Raw genomic sequence first — 22,536 nt, 5'->3', positions numbered from 1 at the left:
ACATACAAGATGTGAAAGCACTTTCCTCCATCACCCTTTCACTGACACCTCCCAACACACATTCTGTTGCATCTAACACCATTTATCCCTTCAGTACAGCATTATGACACATGCTCCCTGCACCACTTACTGCACCAGTGACTCACTCCATTCACTTGTCTTTAGACAGTTGCAAAAGCATCTTCTTTTAGCGCCAAACACTTACACTATTACCCAAATACTCAATAACAACCTCACAACTACCTCTCATTTCAACCACTAACTATAACTACTCCCCACATTACTCTGGCATTTGTCTCATTTGACAAACCCACTTTACTGCACAGTTGCTAAATCACTCTTCAGAGGAACCACTCCCCTTTAGCTACAGGCTTCATTCATTATCGACTAGTCAGGAACACCAGTCATTCACACCAGCAACACTAGTCACAATCACATGCTTCGCTCACAGCAGCAATGAGCTGCATCCACTCACCTAATGTCTAACTTGCTGACATCATTCACCATTCTCTGCTACCAATCACCAATGTAATCATTCACATGAGCCATTCAGTCACGTCTTAACAGCTCTGCATATCTCTATTTGCCTCACAAGAGCACTGCCACGCCATTCACCATTTTTTTCCCATCAAAACAGTCTAATGCCTTCACAATGACTCCCTCAACGCCACTCCTGCACTAATGGTGCTTACCCCTACAGTGACTGTTGAGGTGAGACAGGATTAAAAGGAGTACAATATTATTATTACTGGTTTCTGCTTTGTGTAATAGCTTAACACACATGTGCTATTAAGTTTATCACAGAACACTCATAAAATAGTAATTGTGAAATTGCCCTTGAAGAACCTAAACATATCCTCAAGTTTTGTGGTTACCTGATTTGAATTCTAAGCCAAGTTCCCTTTTCCTGTTTCTTCTTCTGTTTTCTGTGCACACGTAACATAGTGAACAGCTAAAAGTATCCCATAGTGATCTATGAACTGCTGAGATAATACCTGCCCATCCGTCCAATCACAGTCCGTGATTGATGAGCAAAATGTGCTATGGTGAATGACTTCCTACAAGTCAAACAGAGGAATTTAACCACAGCCCTTTCTTGCATTAATTCTGAATTGCTGCTTTTAGGCATTCAGAATAGTTCTCTATGGTTAACCTGTTCAGATTGGATGCCAGGTACCCATTTAGAGTAACAATGGGCAGCGCATGCCTCTATTGAACAGCTTGTGAGTGTTTTGTTTCTGGTGAGGCTATGAATATACTCTTTTTTTAAAATTTGGAGACATCCTTGAAGCAGGTATTTGTGTTTTTTGTAGCCATGATCTGCTCTGCAGACAAAATAAAAAACAAGAGGAATTCTTAACATCCACAGTATGTCAGACAAGGTTTACCCAATACTACTCAAGATCATTTTAGAGCAGTGGTTCTTAACCTGTGGTCCAGGGAATCCCTGGTGTTCCATGAAGCTTGAAAAACTTAAATATCAACAGATTAATAATGTTTATATACATAAATAAGCAAAATGTACAATTGTAAATCCTCTGATTGATTAATGGGAGCAGTGCAAATTGCATGGACAAGGAGTGGCCTCAATTGAATTCAGAAAAGCAACAGATTTCCTATTAAAATGAAAATGCTGATTTTGTTTATATTTCTTTGGGAATTAAATTAAATTAAATGTTTCATCATCTGTGTGTTTGTGTGAATGTCCGTTTCTGTGTTTGTTGTGTCCTGTTTTGCGGTTCAAACCATTGAAAATGCTTAGGAGGGGTCCCCATTTTCCAGTATTTACTCAGTGGTGAGACCCGGATTCCAGCAATAATTCAGTACGGGTTCCTGCGTTCGAGTAATGATTAAGTGGGGGTCCACAGAAGTCAAAAGAGTAATAACTACTGTCACTGAGTAATAAATCCCCGTCTATCTTGAAATCATCATCATGAAGTAATGCAGCCAGATCCATTCATAGGGTAACACATCCCCATCATGAAGTCATCATCGACTAATATAGCCTATATATTCTCAAATTATCCTGGGATTATCCTTGGGTAATGCAGCCTCATTTTGATGTCATCACAAGATCATTCTATAATAATACAGCCCCATCCTGAAAAACTCCTACCATCATCCTGAAGTAATCCAGCCTAATCCTAAAATCATCCTGGGATCATCCTGCAGTAGTAAATGATCATCACATGGTTTCCACTGAAGTAATCAGGAACCATCCTGGCATAATCCTGCCAAATCCTGAAATCATCCTGGGATCATCCTGCTGTGGTATATGATCATTTAGTATTTTCCACTGGAGTAATCAGGAACCTGCTCTGGAGTAGCTTCTGTGATAACTCTAGAGTTATCTCATTTAAATATTTCATCCTATTCACATACTTCTGGAAGTCTTGGGATGACTTCCTGGCCATGCTTATTATTTATTGCAAGTCAGTGGCTAGATGGATGCTGCTAGTGGGACCTTTAGTTTCTTGGCCAAATAGCCCATAAATATAATTAATCGAGTAGCTAATCTGAGGTCAGTGGCTTGCAGGGAATGAATCACAGCACTTCTGCATAAGCGGATCCCGTCGACGATGAAGGTGGATTTTAGCCAGTGTTGTAGATTAATTAGCAGAAGTGGGCAGGTGCATGTGCTGTGCTCAATAGACACTTGGTGGTGGTTACATGACCTGTACTGCTGCCATCCGACCGGATTTGACTGCTTTGGTCGAAACACATTGGTTGGTTGCACATTCAGTATAATAAAGGAATTATTACATTCACTGAGTGGGGTGCGACCTTAAGGCATGTGTGGTAAAGGTATATTCCTGTTCAAGGCATGCATGGTAAAGGCATACGTGGTAAAGGCATATGCTATGTAATTGCGCCGTGGTGACAGTCATGCATCGTAATGTCTGCGCTGTAATGGCTGTTTCCCAGAAATGACAGTACTCTGTTGTGTTTCTTCAAATGGTCATTAAGTTCCCTGACATTCAAGAAGCTCATTCTATATTTGCTCCACATTTGTAATAATCAAGAGATTCATGCAAATCTCAGCCACGTGGTTCTCTGATCATCCGCCCCAGAATCAGCGCAATGTACCAGTCCGACATACATCCACAAACATCCACTTTTTTAGGCCCCCCTAGAAAACCGCATTGCTCGTTCAACCCTCACCCCAGATGCACAGCTAAAAACAACCCTACACACATATACTAAACAGTTATATGTCTCACCATCAGAATGCCAGACCCTACCTATGAAAACAAATACTGAAAACAGGCACAACAGTAGTGAAGTGCAACAACCACTGCCCTAGTCCGTGTATTTAGAATATAAAGCACAACCAGGAGCAGTAGTGTCATACCCTTCTCATAATCAAAAAAAGAGAACATAACTTCTGGTAGGCCTCTTCAGCACCCCTGTCCATGATTCATATCCACAATGTCACTGTCTACTTCAAAACACCAGTTAACGATTCGTATCAACGGTGTCACTATCTACTTGAGTGGACTACAATGTCTACTACTTTGCAGCTCAGTTTCTGCCTATGGCAGGGAGCCATCATTATTCACCAATACACTGCAAGTAAAATGTAGATGATCGGTCTGCTTTGCCACTTTACCTATACTTAGTGTCATCTCCAGGGCATTAGTACGTCCTTCGATTACCTGCCCCTTTTGGTTTCTGTCAGTCAGTCATATGCAGTTTCAGGTGAGAGGAAGAAGCATAACTTTCCATCTCTGATCACCAACAGCTTTGTTGCGAAGAGCAACACTGACTCACTCCAGCTTGCCGGAGTCAAAGCTTCAAAGCCTCGTAGGATTGTTGTCGTGTAGCACCTAATGCATGTAATTTCGGAACACCCACATGCTCTCATAGACTTTCCACTCCTTGCCCACTGTAATATATATATATTTGCCAATGTTCCTGTTTAGCACCTTGCACTTTAAGAAATTATGAAATAAATGGAATTTTTCATCTTCTGATTCGGACGTGGGATAACATGATAAACAGTATACATATATATATATATATGTACATATATATATATATCTATATCTATATATATATACATACACATATATATGGAAAGTGTGCATCTGTTCGTGGCATGTAGTGCTGCAGATTCACATGCTGTGCATATATCTCCATCTAGTGTTGGGCTTGGAGTGTTACAAGTTGTTTTTATTCAAATAAGTCTTTTTTTCGAGTCACGGGATCGTGTGACTCCTCCGCTCAGTGATAGCACGCATCGGCATCGACCCGTTTGTTAGATTGTTTTCCCGCAGGAGGGTGAAATAAGGAGTGAAGAATTGTGTATGTACAAATATATATATAGAAAGTAAAGAAGATGTCCATGCAATGTATATACATATTTACATGATTAAGTACTACAACAAGGAGGAGGGAGGGCACATGTGAATCTGCAGCACTACATGCCACGTACATTTTTGTTCGATGGCATGTGTAGCTGCAGATACACATGCTGTGCTTAGACTGAAAAGCTGTTCTCCTCCCAAGTAAGCGGTGGTTAGCCCTTAGGAGCTGAAGTAGTTGGAAATAGTGTTTTAATACCGCCTGACCAACATTAGCTTGTTGTCGAGATAGCACATCCACACAGTAATGTTTAGTGAATGTGTGTGGTGTGCACAATGTGGCTGCTTTGAATACGTCTGCCATTGGTATATCCCCTAAGAATGAAATATAGGCACCCTTTTTTTCTAGTGGAATGTGCTTTTGGAGTTACTAATAGATGCCTTTTCGCCTTGAGATAGCAGATTTGAATACACTTTACAATCCATCTAGCTAATCCTTGTTTTGAAATAGGATTACTTTTATGAGGTTGTTGGAAAGCAACAAAAAGTTGTTTCATTTTTCTAAAGTCTTTCGTTCTGTCTACATAATATATTAGAGCTCTTTTGAGATCAAGAGCGTGGTGAGCTCTTTCAGAGGTAGAATCTGGCTTTGGAAAGAAGACTGGCAATTTGACTAACTGATTAATATGAAAGGGTGAAACCACTTTAGGTAAAAACTTTGGATTTGTCTTAAGTACTACTTTGTGTTTGTGTACTTAGACGAAAGGTTCTTCTAAAGTAAATGCTTGAATTTTACTTACTCTTCTTAGGGAAGTAATTGCTAACAAGAAAGCAACCTTCCATGTTAGAAATTAAATAGTGCAAGAGTGCATGGGTTCAAATGGGGGACCCATGAGTCTTGTGAGCACAATATTAAGATTCCATGTAGGAGCTGGTGGAACTCTAGGTGGAATAATTTGTTTAAGCCCGTCCATAAATGCTTTAATGACAGGAACTCTAAACAGAGAGGTGTGTTGTCTGTTTTGTAGATAGGCTGAATTTGCTGTTAAAAGAATTTTAATAGACGAATAGGCAAGATTTGCTTTTTGTAAATAAAGCAAATAACACATAATATCCTGTACTGATGCTTTACATGGATCAATCTTTTAAGATTGGCAGTAATATGCAAAACGTTTCCATTTATTTGCATAGCACTGCCTAGTTGTCGGTTTACATGCTTGTTTTAGAATGTCCATACATTCCAACAGAAGCTGTAGGTATCCAAATTCTATGACCTCAGGAGCCAAATCGCCAAGTTGAGCACACTGGGATTGGGATGCCTGATTTGACCCCTGTTTTTAGTTAACACATCTGGTCTATTTGGAAGCTTGTGATGTAGTACTACTGACAGATCTAACAGTGCTGTGTACCAGTGTTAACGTGCCCATGTGGGAGCTATGAGTATCATATTGAGGGAAGTGTGACGCATCTTGTTGACCAGAAGTGGAATTAACGGGAGAGCGGGAAAAGCGTAAGCAAATATCCCTGACCAGTTGATCCATAGAGCATTGCCCTTGGGTTGAGGGTGTGGGTATCTGGATGTAAAGTTTTTGGCATTCTGCGATTTCGCTTGTTGAGAAAAGGTGTATGTTTGGTGTTTTCCACATTTGAAAATAATGTTGAATTACTTGTGGGTGAATCTCCTATTTGTGTATTGGTTGCTGCGTCCTGCTTAGAAGGTCCGCTAGCTGGTTGTGTATCCCTGGGATGTATTCAGCTAGCAGGTGAATGTGATTGTGAATTGCCCACTTCCATATTGTTTATGCCAGAAGGGACAATGGGATGAGTGCCCCCCCCCCCCGTTTTTTTAGATAATACATTGTTGTCATGTTGTCTGTCCTTACTACGACTATTTTGAGTATGGTTTGTGGTCGGAATGCTTTGATGGCTAAGAAGACTGCTAGCAATCCCAAGTGGTTTATGTGGTAAATTTGCTTTATTGAGTCCAATTCCCCTTGTATTGTCAAATTTTTGAGATGGGGTCCCCAGCATGTCATTGATTCATCTGTTGTGATTATGGTCTGTGGCACAGGGTCCTGAAATGGCGGCCCTTTTGCTAAGTTGTTGTGATTCCACCATTGCAGAGATTTGTGAGTTTGACAGTCTAACAACACTAGATTCTATAGGTAACATTGTGCCTGAGACCACTGTCGCGAGAGACACTGTTGCAGTTGTCTCATATTTATTTTAGGCATACAATTGGCACTATTGCTATGCATTATGCCATCATTCCCAATAGTTTCATGAAAAATCTTACTGTGTACGTTTGATTGGCCTGCAGTTGGCATATAAGGGAGTGGAAGGCTTGTATCTGTTGTTGATTTGGGTAGGTTAATGCTGATTGAGTATTCAGAATTGCACCTAGATAAGGTTGAACTTGTGCTGGCTGAAGGTGAGATTTCTGGTAATTGATTGAACCCTAACTTGTGTAGAGTATCTATTGTGTATTGTGTGTGTTTTTGGTATCTTAGAATAGTGCTGGATTTTATTAACCAATCGTCTAGATGAGGGAAGACATGTATGTGTTATCTTCTGAGGTATGCTGCTACTACAGCTAGACATTTTGTGAACACTCTTGGTGCTGTTGTTAACCCAAAGGGGAGTACCTTGAATTGATAGTGATTGCCTGCGATTACGAACCTTCGATACTTGCACTGAGCTGGGTGAATGGTAATGTGGAAGTAACCGTCCTTTAAGACTGATGCTGTCAAGTAATCTTGTTTTTGTAGCAAGGGAATAAAATCCTGTAGAGTGACCATGTGAAAATGCTCTGACAGGATATGTAGATTTAGAGGCCTTGATCGAGAATGGGTCGGAGAGTACCATCCTTTTTTGGTATGAGGAACTATAGGGAATATACTCCTGTTCCCTGCTATGAGATGGAAACTATTTCTACTGCCTCTTTGAGTAGTAGTGATTGTACCTCTTGTTTTAGCAGAATAGTGTGTTCTGGAGAGAGTCTGTGAGAACAAGATGGAATGTTTGGTGGAGCAGAGATGAGCTCTAGGCAATAACCATTGGGGATAATTGAAAGTAACTATTGATCTGTGGGAACTTTTTGCCAGTGAGAATGGAATTGTTGCAGTCTTCCTCCCACAGGAGACATATGGAATTGTGGATTGTTTGGGGAGTCATTGTTTTGTGGATTTGGAAGTACCCTTTGAGGCTGGGAATTTACCTGTGGCCCTGAAATGTTGTCCCCTGTAAGAGCCTCTGAATGACCCCCTTGGGTAATACTGCTGGCCTTGTTTGGAATGGGAGGTGGAAGCCTCTGTAGTTTAGGGTATAAAACCTCCCCTAAATCCTGATTATCAAAAGGAACCCCGAAATGGTGTGGCATAAAGAGCTCTTATGGCTTTTGCTGTGTCAGAATCTTTTTTGAGTTTTTCTATGGTTGTGTCCAACTCTGGTCCAAAAAGTTGCTGTTTGTTAAACAGCATATGAAGGACCGCCTGCTGTATCTCTGGTTTGAAACGTGAGGACCTCAACCATGCATGTCGTCTAGTAGTGATGCTGGTATTAATTCCTCTAGCTGCAGTGTCAGCTTTATCTAGAGCAGACCTAATTTGGTTATTTCTGATGGCTTGACCTTCTTCTACAATTTGCTAGGTCCGCTTTTAATGTTCTTTATTGAGGTATTGCAAGAATTCTTGCATCTCATCCCATCTTGCTAACAGGGCCTGGGAATTGGCAATACACAATGCCACCCTTTTCCCCGCTGTATCAAATATACAGCTTTCTTTTTCCGGGGGTGGGGGGTCTGAGGGGGAGGGTATCCCCAGAAGACTGACTATTGGTGCGCTTCCTGGCTGCACTGACCACAACAGAATCTGGTGATAATTTTTGTGTGTTATATATTGGGTCTGTAGGTGCAGGGTTTTATTTTTTGTCAAACCTCGGTGTTAGAACCCTAGCTTTAACTGGTTCTTTGAAGATTTCTTCTACATGCTTAAGCATACCAGGAAGCATTGGTAAACACTGGTATTGCTTGTGGGTTGAGGATAGTGTGTTAAAAAGGAAATCCTCCTCTGAAGGTGCTGCATGCACTTGTACTCCATGGTCTGCAGCTGCCCTGGATATAAGTTGGTTATATGCTGTACTATCCTCTGGTGGAGATGGTCTGGTAGGATAGAGATCCGGATCGTTAGATGGGATAGCATCCGAATCATACATGTCCCATGGCTCTACAGTGTAACTGGAATCACCCCTTTCTTCTTCTTGTGAGGAAGTGTGAGAGTGTGATAGTGAAGGTGGTGGAGTGAGAGGTTGTGGTGTAAAAGAAAGCTGCGGTTAATGTGGCAGAGAAAGCTCAAGAGGTTTTGTAGTATCAAGAGTCTCCTGAAATGCTAACTTACTTTTATTCTGTGGAGGCAGAGAAGTAATAATTTTTCCAGTCTCTTTCTGGATTTGGATTCTCCTTTGCTTGCTGTTCATAACCTCCAAAATGGGTTTGAATGTCCGATTCCTCCATTTGATGTTCAGAGGTATGTTTTGTGTCCTTAGAGGAATGTTCAATAAATGTTTTGGGCACATTCCTCATTTGAGCTGAAATCCCTGTCTCCTCTGCATACAATGCTTTTTTCGGCTCCGAATTTGGACCGAGAGGTTTCGGCTTTGAAGCAGAGCTTACTCTTTTTGGATCCGATGATGTTGGGCGTCGACTCAGTTCGGAGGTTGAGGCTTGTATTTTATGGCTCGACACCGACACCGAAACAGGCGTGGAAACCTTTTGATGAAGTGCTTTGGCCTTTTTCGGCACCAAACTCAAGGGTCAGTCGATGATTAATTTTTTCCAGGTGGAGCCATGGCTTGACAGTAGTGATGCACCCAAGGCCTTGCCTAATTTCTTAAAAGCTGGTGTTGGGGCAGGTGTACTCATGTACTGCGTTGCTGCTATTGGCTGGCTACCATCGTCTGAACCCTGCTCGGAGTTTGAGTCTGGGATTGAAACTGCGGTTTGTGTCTGCTACTCTTCAAGGGTGTCGGTGGTGGACTCTGTGAGTTTGGACGCCATCTACAGTCTTCTTGCCCTTTGATTGCGTAACATTTTCTTCGATTGAAAAGACCAACATGTCTCTCGATGTTCTAGAGAAAGAAAGAGATTACAGACCAAGTGCTGGTCAGTGTATGGAAATTTGGCGTGGAACCGAGGACAGAATCAGAATGGAGTCCGATCCATTAGTCTATGACGCAGTGGGGTCAACCAGGCCCAAAAAGGGTGCAAGCGCCCGAATGGGCGTTTCCTTGATCCAGACGGTACTATTGGATGGAGTGCAGAAATAAACCGTGTTCGAAACAATACGGACGGTATGAGAAAAGTTTGATAGATTATAGAATTTCTGAACCGAGTGTCCCGGAACGAGAGGGACCACGTCCTAACCCGACAGCGGAAAGAAAACAATCTAACAAAGGAGTCGATGCCCATGCGCACTACCACCGAGAGGAGGAGTCACTCGATCCTGTGATTCGAAAAAATACTTCTCAGAAGAAAAACAACTTGTAACACTCAGAGCCCAACACTAGATGGCGATATATGCACAGCATGTGTATCTGCAGCTACACATGCCATCAAACATATATATATATATATGTATATAAATATATGTGTATGTACATATGTATGTATATATATATATAGATATATATATATAATTCTCAAAAAGACGGTGCAACTCGATAAAACACCAAAAGGCTGCACAATATCCAAAAAGGCTTGTGGAAAGTAGAGAGTGAATATAATAATTAAAAATCACTCATATGCAGAATCGTCGGCTGCATTTTATTGAAAAAGTTCATGTAGAAAGCAAAATTTAATAAATGGCACATCCAAAAATTACATCCAATGCGAAATCCGTAATGTGCCCACAATGAACAACAAACACACGCTGTCCCAGCCAAATGTCGACGCGTTTCGGCAACAGCCTTCAACTGGACATTGGCGGACATTTTTACACCTCACTATTTAAATCCTATAGTCCTTCTTTAATTTTTGCAGCACAGCTAAAGAAATGTGCAAAAGGAGCGGCCATTTTGTGACATAATAGTCTTGAATTCAAACTATCAATTTTTAGTCCATGTGCTTGGGTTAGATTTCAAGTTTAAAACATTACCCTCCATGTGTCTCATGTGGTCCCCTGTGGCATCATATTATAATATTCTCAGTTAATGATGAATGTTCTTCCAGTTGTTAATGAAGAATTATAGAGAAAAGAACAACCCACATGTGAATGTTTTCTTATGTAGATAATGTCAAATTATGACTTTACTATTCCAAATGCATTATGTACAAATAACTATATGCACTGTAATGTAAACATCGATCAATTTATAAATACAATTAGTACATTCATGCTATAAATAGAATAAATAATTCCAACCTGTATATATAAAAAATGATGATAAAAGAGATGTTTAAAAGAGATAAATACTGAGTTAATATACATACATAACCGAAAATCTTATCATAATTAGTACCAACATTTAAATATCTCAATTCATCATAACAATAATGCCAAATTCATGTGTAGATTGAAATTTGAATGATCCACTAAAAGGATTAAAATCTTCTTAAATATAGGTCATACATCAATTGAAAAAGTTATATTTGTGACACAAACACAGGATCTCTATAAATATAGAAGTATAAAGGAAAAAACCTATTTGATCCAAGGACATGGATACACATATAGACCGCTTAATACTCCCCCAAAAGTGCTGATTAGAAATAATTTCAATATAGTACAAAAATAATAATTTAGGTGTAAAAAAGAAAAAAATATATATATATAAATATATATCTATTGACTAAAAATAAACAATATCCTAGTCCGGAACCAATGTTTATAATCACAGAATCCCATAAAAAATCTCATGTGTATCTGCAGCTACACATGCCATCAAACATATATATATATATATATATATATATATATATATATATATATAAATATATGTGTATGTACATATGTATGTGTATATATATATATATATATATATATATATATATATATCTATATATATATATATATATAAATGTATATATATATATATATATAAATGTGTATCTCTCTCTCTCTCTCACTATATATATATATATATATATATATATGTTTTCATAATTTAGGAAGCACACAGTGGGGGGGTCCTGGTCTTGGAATACAGACCAATGCACTATGTGATCACCCAACTGACAACAATTTAGAGATGCCTTTGGGCTACAGGGTGTTCAGTTTCCACTTCTCGAAAACTAGGTCAAGAGAGGCGCCCTTCACCCTTTCTAGAAATCTCATGAAGCAGAGGTTAGTATGTCACAACCATGCCTCTCACCTCAGTGACCTTTTTACTCTTTGAAGTCCTAGTAGGGAAGTTTGTATTTCAGATACAATCTTTGCAATTGTCTCAACTGCGTCCTTAGCGGCTTTCATCTTCTAAGCAATATTTAATTGAACACAGTGATAATATTCATCTCAAGTGCACTTCTAGAAAGCTTAATTACTCACAATAAGTCCCTCTCTTGATGCATCGCGGGTTCAGAAGCTCAGGGCCCGAAATTTTCATGGTAGACTCATTCCTATTAGCTTGAACCTGGTGAACTCCTTTATCAAATCCTATTATTCCTTACAGATTACCATCCCAATATGGTTCATATAGGGTCAAATGAGCAAGAATAAGAGGTCAACACAATCTAGTTTTTAATTTGAGGACCCCCGCTTTAGCAGAAGCACAGACACAGTCTAGTGGGCCCTGTAGTGATTCAAAGACCCCAACTAAGTACTTCACGTTGTAGCTACTCAGAGCAACTACAATGTTCAAGGCAATTAAATGATGAACTTTGTATTATCTGTCACTTAATCTTTAGCCCATAATTTCCACTTACGAGTGAGAAGGGGTTAAAGCCTAATTTCTTAGGTTATTTTAGCAAAGGAGGTTTAGTGCTCCAGCCCATCCAAAAAGACTGATTCTCCTGTCGAGGGTTGCCTGGCATGCCTCCAATGCCACAGCTATATTCTTTTCAACTTGGACCTGTGGGTTCAACCAGGGACATCTTAAGGATTTTGGGGGGGGGGGGCTCCAAGCCAAATATAATTTGGGCCCCATGCGCAGAACAACTCAGAATGTATTAACCATTCTCAGTCTATTCACACCCTCTGCAACTATGGTTGAATCATTGACAATCAGCTTCTCTAGCCAGCCTGCATCTGGTCCCACGCTTGGAACAAGCAGACTCTCTCTGGCCGACTGGTACCAGAGAAGCTGAAAAATGAGTGGCCTGAACAAGTCTGCTACATGTGGTGCAATGGACTGGTGCCTAACCTTTTCAGTCTGTGCATTCAGAGAGTGTGTTTTGTTTACTGGACATCGGTCCCTGCTCTGGGAACACGGAATCTGAGTCAGATCACCAAGGCTGTGATCACACTGGCTCCACATGGGCAGAGTAATTTTGGAAGGAGCATACAATGCCACTCAGCACTGCACATTGACGAATGGCATTTCATTAGGCTATACCTCAGCACATGTGGTCTCCTGCTGGACTGTACCAGAAAAACACAAATACTAGTGGACTGACCAAGCAAGCATATCCACAATGTGTGGTGTAAATAGTCTATCAGCACCATTCAGGTGTATGTTGCTTATGAGTTATTTTATTTATTCCACTGCCTATGCTCAATGGGACCAATATTAGGAGATAGGTGGCAACTGTTGTGCATGTCTGGCTGCAGCTCCACAAGGATGATACAGTCACAGAGGGACCACACAATTCCAATGCTTACTGCACAGTAAGTTTCACATGCAGCATAAAGGCAAAGGCCTATGTAGCTGGGCTTTAAGTTAAAGTGCTTGTTGGATCTAGCCAGAATCTAATTGGTATTGTTCTTGATCCCTCTCTGTGTCTCAATCCCTCTCTGTCTCTCAGGTGGAGGCTTGCTAGCCGGACAGCCTGGTCTGGCTCAAAACAATAAATTAAGTAAACAAAAGGGTTACTTCAAACCCCTCCACAGTCTAGCACTGTCCTAAAAACCCTAATGATAGGGCCCCCTGAATGGTGTGGGCCTTGGGCCAGAGTCAACTTTGCCTAGACCTTAAAACATCTCTAGGTTCAACAGTGTTCCAGCTGTCAAGGCAGAGTGACCACATCCAGGAGTGAGCCTGTTGTACCAGCACCAATCAGGGCCTCTTTACAGGGAAGGAGTGGACTTCTCACCAGTGCATCCCTTATACAATAACTGTGGCATCCGTCCACCCACTGTTGGCTAGAATTGTTAGGTTCCTCTTCAGGGCAAGCCAAGCTCCCAGTTCAGGTGCTGCAAAATGTAACTTATTCCACTATGCCTCCATCCTTCCAGAACACTGCCATCTGCAACTGTCCATACAGGTCGTGGCAGACTCCAAGGACAGCAATACAGCACCAACAGGTATCCGTGTTGTATCAGTTTATGAAAGGTGATCAGTGGTGAGATGGGGGATGGGGTTGGGATTCTTGCAGGATATTGTGGGGTCCTCAGCAAATAAATGCTTTTACTTCCTGCCAGTCTTCCTTTCAGCACACCACACAAAGTCTTACTGTTTAGGATATTACAACAGTTGGCAGCTGGGTAGCAATAAACTGGTTGTTGCTGAATGCAGAATGAGCAGTATGAAGCCCAAAGGGTGATGTTGAGTCTGGTAGTGCCCCTTATACAGGGTTAACAAAAAAAAGATTTTTGGACAAGAGGTAATTCACAATTACAGCAATTGTACAAAATACATTTGACTGCTTGACGTCTGGTGTACAACATTTACTTTTTTTTCTGGGACTTTCAGTCCTTCAGGAACTGCTTTCCCTTTTATGTAATGATTTTTCTTTCACTGTGCACATTTATTGTCATTCTACCATATGGATGGCTACAGTGCTCAGACTTTGAAAATAAATGTGAAAAACAGTTGAATGTAGCATTTTGGCAGATGTATTACACCAAGACTAGTAACAAAAAACAAAAAAACATTGAAATGGGTCACATTAAGCATGGGGCAAATATGTTTGCAAAAGCTAGCAAACTCCATGCATTCTATGTCTAAGCAGATTGAGTGAGTAAGGATAGTTCAGCATCAATGAAGTACACCCTAGATTATTTTAATGCAATACCTACCAATCTGAAGGATCTTAGAACTGATAATCCTTCCACATTGGCCAGTCCCAGCTCCATGAGGCTAAGGCTGACAATGATTCCATCAAAGATATTCCAACCTTCTTGAAAATAATAATATGGATCCAGTGCAATTATCTTGAAGACCATTTCTGCTGTGAAGATCCCAGTGAAAATCTAGAGAGAAACAAAATCACTTAATTTACTACTATAGCAAATATTGATTGGTTAGGAATGTAAATTATCAGTTACTTTGATTGCACTAGCAACTGGAAATATCCCCTTTGCCCGATTAGTGATCATCCATCAGGCAATATGATCTTTCTCCTACTACTGTAACATCACTGTTTCCCAGTCTATATGCAGAAATGTGACAACAGGTGCTAACAGGCCTCAAATCTTTAAGTTTATAAATTAAACTTCTAAGAGGGTTTTATATAGTCACTTTAAGACTGTGCTTGTTTAGGGTGTAAAATCAATTTCACACTTTTAGCCAGTTAAATGGAACTAAGATGAACACCTGCTAGTGGATGAGTTTTATAAATAAGATTAAAATTTGGTAACTCGTATGGTTTGGCAGACAAATTCATCACATATTTTTGCCACCCTTCTATTAAGGTTGACAATAGTCAAATTAATGCATACACAGGAATAAAGAAAATACCACTATGGGACTTGCAGAGTCACACATAGCCCTTTCAAATATTATGGCGGGAGTTGCTATATGTGTGAGATGCAGGCAGAATTGTACCTTGCAAAAATGTATTTCAGTTACTCATTTGCTTCTATTTTACCTGTTCGAGTGGTATTCACTCAAGTCAGCCCTACCCTTTGCCACGGTTTTGTGCTGTAACAGCTCTAGGAATTTTGGGACCTGGCTGTCTACTTTCTCTTCTGGCACCAAGTGCATTATTCAAGATTTAGCTATAAGAGACACCATAACTGTAAGGGCCAGGTGTACGCCTCTGCATTTTGGACCTTGGTGCAGTGTTTGCATATTGCCTCCAATCTGACATGACAAGTTTTGCATTATGAATCGAACACATTGCAAAAGGTCATTAAAAAAAATACGGAAAGCCTGCCTCATTATTATTCATGAGGAAGGAATGTACTTGCAAATAGCTCTTCATTTGTATCTTTAAAGTGCTGTCATTGCAAATGATGTCCATTTCAAGGACAGGGGCAACAATTACAAAAATATTAATGGCAACATTTATATGGTACAATGTAAAATGACATTGGGTAAACAGGCAGCAACTGTTGAGGCCACTTGTGGCTTCCCCAAAGCTCCTGCTGCTATTTTCATAGTGAATGGCTGCCTCATGCAGAGATTCCACTTTGTAAATTTATCCAACTGCTCTCTGACTTTGCTAATAGTTGAATGGTTTTTGACATGAGAAGAAACTGCAAACAACTGATACATTTCTTAGTAAGTAGGGAGGAATGAGGGCCTTCCCTTTACTACACCCTTTTTCATGTCATTCACTAGCAATCCCAATGTTAAAACTGTCAGATAGTTGCCCACAATAACCTCACCCATCATGTCTCTACATCAGCCTGTAAGAAAGGCAGATCTCTTGATCTCATAATCATCAAACTGAACCTCATGTCTTTATGAGGCATGATTCACCTTGATCCTTACACACTTCTCTTCCTCGTCTCAACTCACAATTTCCAAAAAGGATGTCAGTAAAAGATCAACGCCATTACTGAAGAATCGTGAAAAAATCTATTAATGCTGAAACCCCCCTAGCTTTAAAGAAGAAAAGAAAAATCCACAAGAACCTTGTTTTCCTAAATATAGCCAATAAAGGTAAGGGCTGGATCAACAAATTAATCATGGAAGAGCCCTTATACAAATCATAAAAAAGTACAAACCCCGTCAACAAACCTGAAATTATTATCCTTGCTAAATTAGCTACAGAGAATATTAAAAATTAGCACAATGATCTCTCCCATTTACTTTCTCCCTTTCCTGTGTCAAAAAAATAATTTACTGATTGGTTGCCCTTCCACCTGTGGAATATAGATTTACTCCAAAAGATCATACAAGCTTGTTTAGAAGACCCAAAACCACATAATCTAGTGCAAATATGCTCTAAAGACAGTGCAACTCTAATTCTCAAACCAGTACATATCTCATTAGATCAAGGCATTTTCATCAGCACCCCAATCCAGTCAGGTATCTTCCTTACCCAAAAAATAAAATCATTACTCAAATAATCTTCAAAACATCAGACCAGTCTCCAAACTTCCATTCCTGGGAAAATTATTGGAAAGATCATCATCAATCAACTACTGTCACACATTTGCTACATCAAACTCTTGAACAACTTTCTTTCTGGTTTCATACCTAAATGCAGTGCAAAGGTAGCAGCCTTTCAAATGCCTGATTTCATACTGGGAATCACAGATGATGGAACAAGTGTTTACTGGTCCTACTGTATGTGCTGGCTGCCTTCAACACCATGAGCTATAACTCCTTTCTCAATGTCCTCTTGGCAAAAATTCGGATAGAGAACAAAGTATTTAACATTTTGCTCAGCGAGAACCAAAATCATACAAATGGACACACTTAAATCTGCAACCTTTCCAGTTAAAACATAGCATTCCTTAAGGTTCAGTCCTTTCAACTCAACATTTCCACCTCTATATGGTACCCCTCAGCAGTTTATATACTAACAGGCTGGACATCATACACTTTGAACCCTTTAAACATTACATCCATAAAGATCTGGGGCTACATGCACTAAGATTTGAAATTGGGATTTCCTAATTGCGATTTCAGGTGAATCGCAATTAGGAAAACACAATTGCAAATGTATGAAACTCTTAAGTTTCATTCAGAATTCCCAGTGGGTCATAAATAGACTTACCTCATCAATATTAATAAGGTAGATCTTTCCTTGCGACCCATTGAGAATTACAAAAATCACAGGGACGGTGGCCCGCTGGGGTCAGCGGACCACCATGTCTGTGATTGCTTGCAATAAAGCAGTCTGTTTTTTGCAGCCCGTTTTCCTTAAAAGAAAATGGGCATTGTTTAAAAAGAAAAAAATGAAATGTTTAAGTTTCAATTTTTAACAGTAGGCAGTGGTCCACAGGACCACTGCTTGCTCCTATTAAATATTTCCTAATCATTCTCAAAGGGGAAGAGGTCCCTATGTGATCCCTTTCCATTTGCGAATGGGTTACCACAAATTTAAAATTGGTGGTAAACTACAAATGTTTTGCAACCTCATTTCGGTGACAAAGCATTCATACTTACCTTTCTGATTCAGTATTAGGAAGGGACGCCATCAACATACCCCATCTTACTACCAAATAGCAAAACCCAAATTGCTGTTTGGTAACAAATTACTGAATTGCACTTGGGGCTTTATACATCCCAAAAAGCATTTTTCCAGTTGCAGATGGGGCGATTCTGTTAATTGCCCCATCTGCAAAAATGTTTTGTACATGTAGCCTCTAGCCTTCTCCTTAAAAATGCCATGCTATTACTCTTCATTTTCCCCTCCAGCTCCAAAAATAGCTCAACGCCCTTTTTCCATGGGGCATTACCCCCATAGAAGAGTCACTTGTAAAAACACTAGATTTTACAATTGATACCAACCTCAACTGGATTGAACTTTCAGATAGCTGGAAAAGCTGTTTCTCATCTGTTACAGTTCTGAAGGAAAATCAATAATTCTCACAATTGATCCACTCAAGTTTTCCCTTTAAGCTGCAGCACAACTTGTCTCGATTGCTACAAATATTCTGACAAACTTTAGGCATATGTGATTATATATTGCAGTAATGTTCACTAACACTGTGTGGACATGGAGGATATTTTGCACTCATTATCAATGCAAGATGGGGAATGGCTCCTGCCTGCAGAGAACAAGGAAGAGGGCTAATTTCCCCACTTTTTCTTTCATATTTCCTCTGCCATCAGAGGGTAATGAGAATATCATGTTATCATTGGTTACACATAATCGATTCCCCATATTAGAATGCACTAATTAGGACAATGGCACAGTGGCGTGGCAATTTCCATGTGACATGTTTTCTGATCACCTATAAGGACAAAAATCATAGTTTGACTATGGTCAATTGACTAACATTGTTTGGCTTGTGGTTCAGTGTTAAAAAGTGTGGCTATGTAGTGTGACCAGGATGTTTTGATAGAAATATTTGGGTTAAGTAATGGAAGTAATTTGGTGCACTCCAATTGCTGGGTACCTCCGCTGAGTTCAACACAAAAAGCAATCCTGTTTAAGGTGTGTATTTATATATGTCAAATATTCCATGTCACCAGTATCCTGAGCAGTGGAAGCAGAAAGAACATCAAATGCTTTTTCAAATATCAGTGCCTCATGTCAAGTGTTGTGGGAGTCACATATATAGTTCCACGCCTCATTTACAGGCGGGGAGAATCTAGATTTCTTTAACTAGCTCCACTGCTGGAAATGAACAGAAAATACATCCACCTTGAGGCTAGTGGCTATTATGCCCTAGAATACCAGGCTTTTTCAGAGCTGGCCTTCTAAATTATATCTGTCAATGCCCCTTAAGCACAAGGAGAAAAATGTCCACCACAAAATGTGGTGGGTAGTCTGCCAGAGGTGAGTAGGGGAGGGGTCCGCTAATCTCTTTGGTAGGGGTCTAACTGATCCAGAATTGAACCGAACCTGATGGATTTATTTCTATGCATGGTGTCTGGAGAAAAATATTTGCAAATCCTCTTCTTGGTCATTTTAAATTATACTCTAACTAAATAGCGCTAAGTGGTGGGTAAAGTTTTAATAAACGGGTATATATTTTACCTGACTAAATTTATTAGTGAAATATCGTTTCAATATATGTACTAACATAAGGGACACTTTTGATGGGTCTCTGACATTACATATTGTGATAGGCTAATACTGGAATATGCTTGTACAAATATTATTTAATATTCTCTGACATGGTATAACAGATTGAACAGATATTCTTGCTGTTCTTCCCACTGAAGGTGTGAACACAGTGCTTCCGGGTTCTGCGAGGTGGAATTAGCGAAGGCTCGGTGGAGTGGAGGAGTGGCGGGAGTCATGCTGCTGCAGCTGACTGCCACTGACTGCCGCTGACTGCCAGCCGAGAGCCGTGGGTAACCAGGAGTGAAGAGACGCGGCCACCAGTTTCTCTCACTCTGTGCCCCGAGCCCCAAGCAGATGAACCGACACCACCTTCCATGGCTGACTCCAGCCACTAACCTCGTGGTGCCTGCCCTGCTTGTTGGCATGGTGCTGTGGTTCTTCTGCCGCCCCATTCACGATCCGCCACCCGCTACCTGCCGGACTGCTCTTGTGCGGCACCCTGCTGCCAACCGAGTGCCAACCATGCACAGCTGTTTGGTGCTCCCCACGAGAGTCCGGGGGGGCTGGTGAGAGACACCTAAGATGCCTGAGAGATGCCGAGAGGAGGTGTGTGCAGCAAGGGGCAGAGGGCCCCCCCCACACCACCCTGTCTGCCTGCTGACCGTTGGCTGTTGTCCAGCCCAGCCTGCAGGACGCAGAGCGCGCAGGTGAGAAAGAGGGAAGGAGATAGGGGTCGACATTGGACCTCAAGACTTGGACCCTGGACAGGAGACTACAGACAACGGAATATAATCGGACTTGGCCCAGGAGCTCAGGAGTGTACGGTAAGGGGGCTGTGAGATTGTGGGGCGAGCGCAGTGGGTCTAGTCACCATTGCAGAGTGTGTACCCCGCCTCCCTGCGGTAGCAAGCCGGCTAGGTTGGGTGCAGCTTGTGGGGTTGGTTGGAGGGTCCCGCTCGCCTCTGCTCACCCCCACCCATATTCCCTTGCTCGGTTGGTCATACCCTTACAAAATAAGCAAGCAAGTAAGCAAGCAAGCAAACAAGCATACAAGTATACAACCAGTACCCAGCCTAGTCCAGACTAGGACTAGGACCTGCTAGGTTATATCAGTTACCTAGCCATCTACCAACTCAGTCCCGCAATAACCCAGCCTGACTGAGATTCCTTCTATTATTCTTTACTGCTTATATTGCCATACTGCCCACATCTGCCCCACAGGCGGACAGCAGAGATGTGATCAGGCAAATTACAAGGCAGGACTTCACTCACAAGCTAGAGAAAGAGAAAGGGGGAGCTACAGCTCGCTGGAATTCAAATAAAAAGGAGAGCAGGAGTAGACAGAAGAGTCTATCCTGTAAGATCCCCTAGGGCCCCCTCCAGGAATCGCTAAAGCCCCTCCAATTCACCTACGGAGCCTTCGTCAATACAGGACTTAGTAATTGAAGAGGCTATAGCTAAGCCATTCAATGAGGTTATTAGCCACCAGGCCGGGGTACAGTCTCCCCAGTCCTGGCACCAGCTAAACCCCGCAAAATAACAGACTTTTTGGGGGCTACAAGCTGAATTACCAAGTACCAAACATTTTCCCCTACCTTATTGGCTCAGGATCAGATCTACAATCAGAGAAGGGGCCTGGAAGATAAAGGAAACAGTCCTCCGCCTCTACCGCTTTCCCCTATCATCAGCATCCTGGAGGGCAGAGCTACAAGGGCTAGCTCCAAGGATTCCAAAGACACCAAAATTCTTAAAGATCGCTCTCCTACACCAGGAAGGTCATTGACCTCCACAAGTGGCCAGGAACCAGCACTATATCCCCTGGAGTGGGGAAGCTTGACCAAACAGCATCCTGCCTTCTCTGGGCAGTGTAGCCCAACTAATCACTCAGGTGATGTGGGGGGGTGGAGAGAGAGGGGCGACCCCCAACGAGCTCTAGACCTAAATACTATCATTTCCCTGTCCTTAGTCTGAAAACGCAGTCCAGGAGGAACCAGCGTCAAGGACACTAGAAGAAGCTGGGGATATATGGCGACCCACTCAGATCACCAAAACCCCTCAGAAGAGACTCTAACAAGCCCGCTGCTACCTTGGCACCTGCAATAGATATATGGGCGTCAATCTTCAATTCGACGCAGAGAACAGTAACAGCTCTACAGTTACAGTCTCACAAAATGGACTGGTAATCAGGTAGATCTATTAAACACCCTGGCAGTTTTTGTCGGAGGAATCAATGGCAAACTATAAGAATTAAGTTGACTAATAACTAGAATACAAAAATCCCAACTTAAGGACTTCACCATTTGCTCTTGTAAGGAGGTAGTCGATGGTATGGGACAACTGGCAGTAATCTTCAAAGATATTTTGAAGAGGATTCGCCGCTCAAGTAAAGAAGATGGCATGGACATGGAGTCCTCCTTGCCACTGGGGTTGCCTATAAACCCTAAACCTCCCACATCCTTGGAGAAGAACCAGAGTAGCCCGCAAGACCCCCCAGTTATGAGGTTAAGTAACTTAGAGTGGAACACAAGTAGTAAAATAGTTCTGACCACTCAAGGAGGTGCTCTGGACCATTCTTCCCAAAGGATAGAACCTCGGGATCCAGAAAGGCAGCCCGGCTACCGACTGACTAAGAGAGAGAGAGGAAGCGGGCAAGAAAAGGCACAAAAAACACCCAGATGGCGCCCAGACATGACACAGAAACTCTACCCCATGTAGTGCAGGAAGAGGATGTCGGGAGAACAAGTTCCCCACTGACAGCGCAGCTTCGCTCTTCAGATTGCAAAGCATTGGAAGGGCCAGAGCCGCTGGGAAGGGCATGGCCCCACCGGTACCGATAAGCAACCATCACATCATTGTCCCATGCACCCATCCAGGTTAAGCTGAGGCCCACTCTGGGTGGGTCCGCAGAAGTGAAATCAGATTTGGCGGAGATTACAATAGCACAGTCAAAGCTGCCAGACAGCTTGAAACCAGGTCATGCCTGATCGTGGCTTGCAGCTGTTATGGATTCCACAGTATAAATCCGGAAGCCCACAAGATGTGCTCAATCGCTCCACTATTCTCAAGTTAATAAAAGCACTGCCAGACATGGCAGCAGTGAGTTCTGATGACATTACCTCCATAAAATGTATTTAAGCGCAGGGTAGCCAGTACACGGACCTCACTTGGTGATATTTGCATCTCCAGAATTACCAATGCAAATCATAGAAAAAAGAAGCATCCTGAAAGACT

The 22,536-nt window shown here is 41.5% G+C and overlaps 1 protein-coding gene across 1 annotated transcript in view; it reads right to left on the bottom strand.

The window, feature by feature from the left end:
- Positions 1 to 22,536, bottom strand: part of LOC138285386 (sodium channel protein type 2 subunit alpha-like) — a 745,466-nt gene that overhangs the window by 379,804 nt on the left and 343,126 nt on the right. The window contains exon 15 of the mRNA XM_069225255.1: positions 14,471 to 14,644. Within this exon, the coding sequence (XP_069081356.1) occupies positions 14,471 to 14,644 (174 nt within the window). The remainder of the gene's footprint in view (positions 1 to 14,470; positions 14,645 to 22,536) is intronic.

Source organism: Pleurodeles waltl, chromosome 3_1 (genome assembly GCF_031143425.1).
Source record: "Pleurodeles waltl isolate 20211129_DDA chromosome 3_1, aPleWal1.hap1.20221129, whole genome shotgun sequence".
NCBI lineage: Eukaryota > Metazoa > Chordata > Amphibia > Caudata > Salamandridae > Pleurodeles > Pleurodeles waltl.
This window is presented reverse-complemented; position numbering and strand designations above follow the sequence as displayed.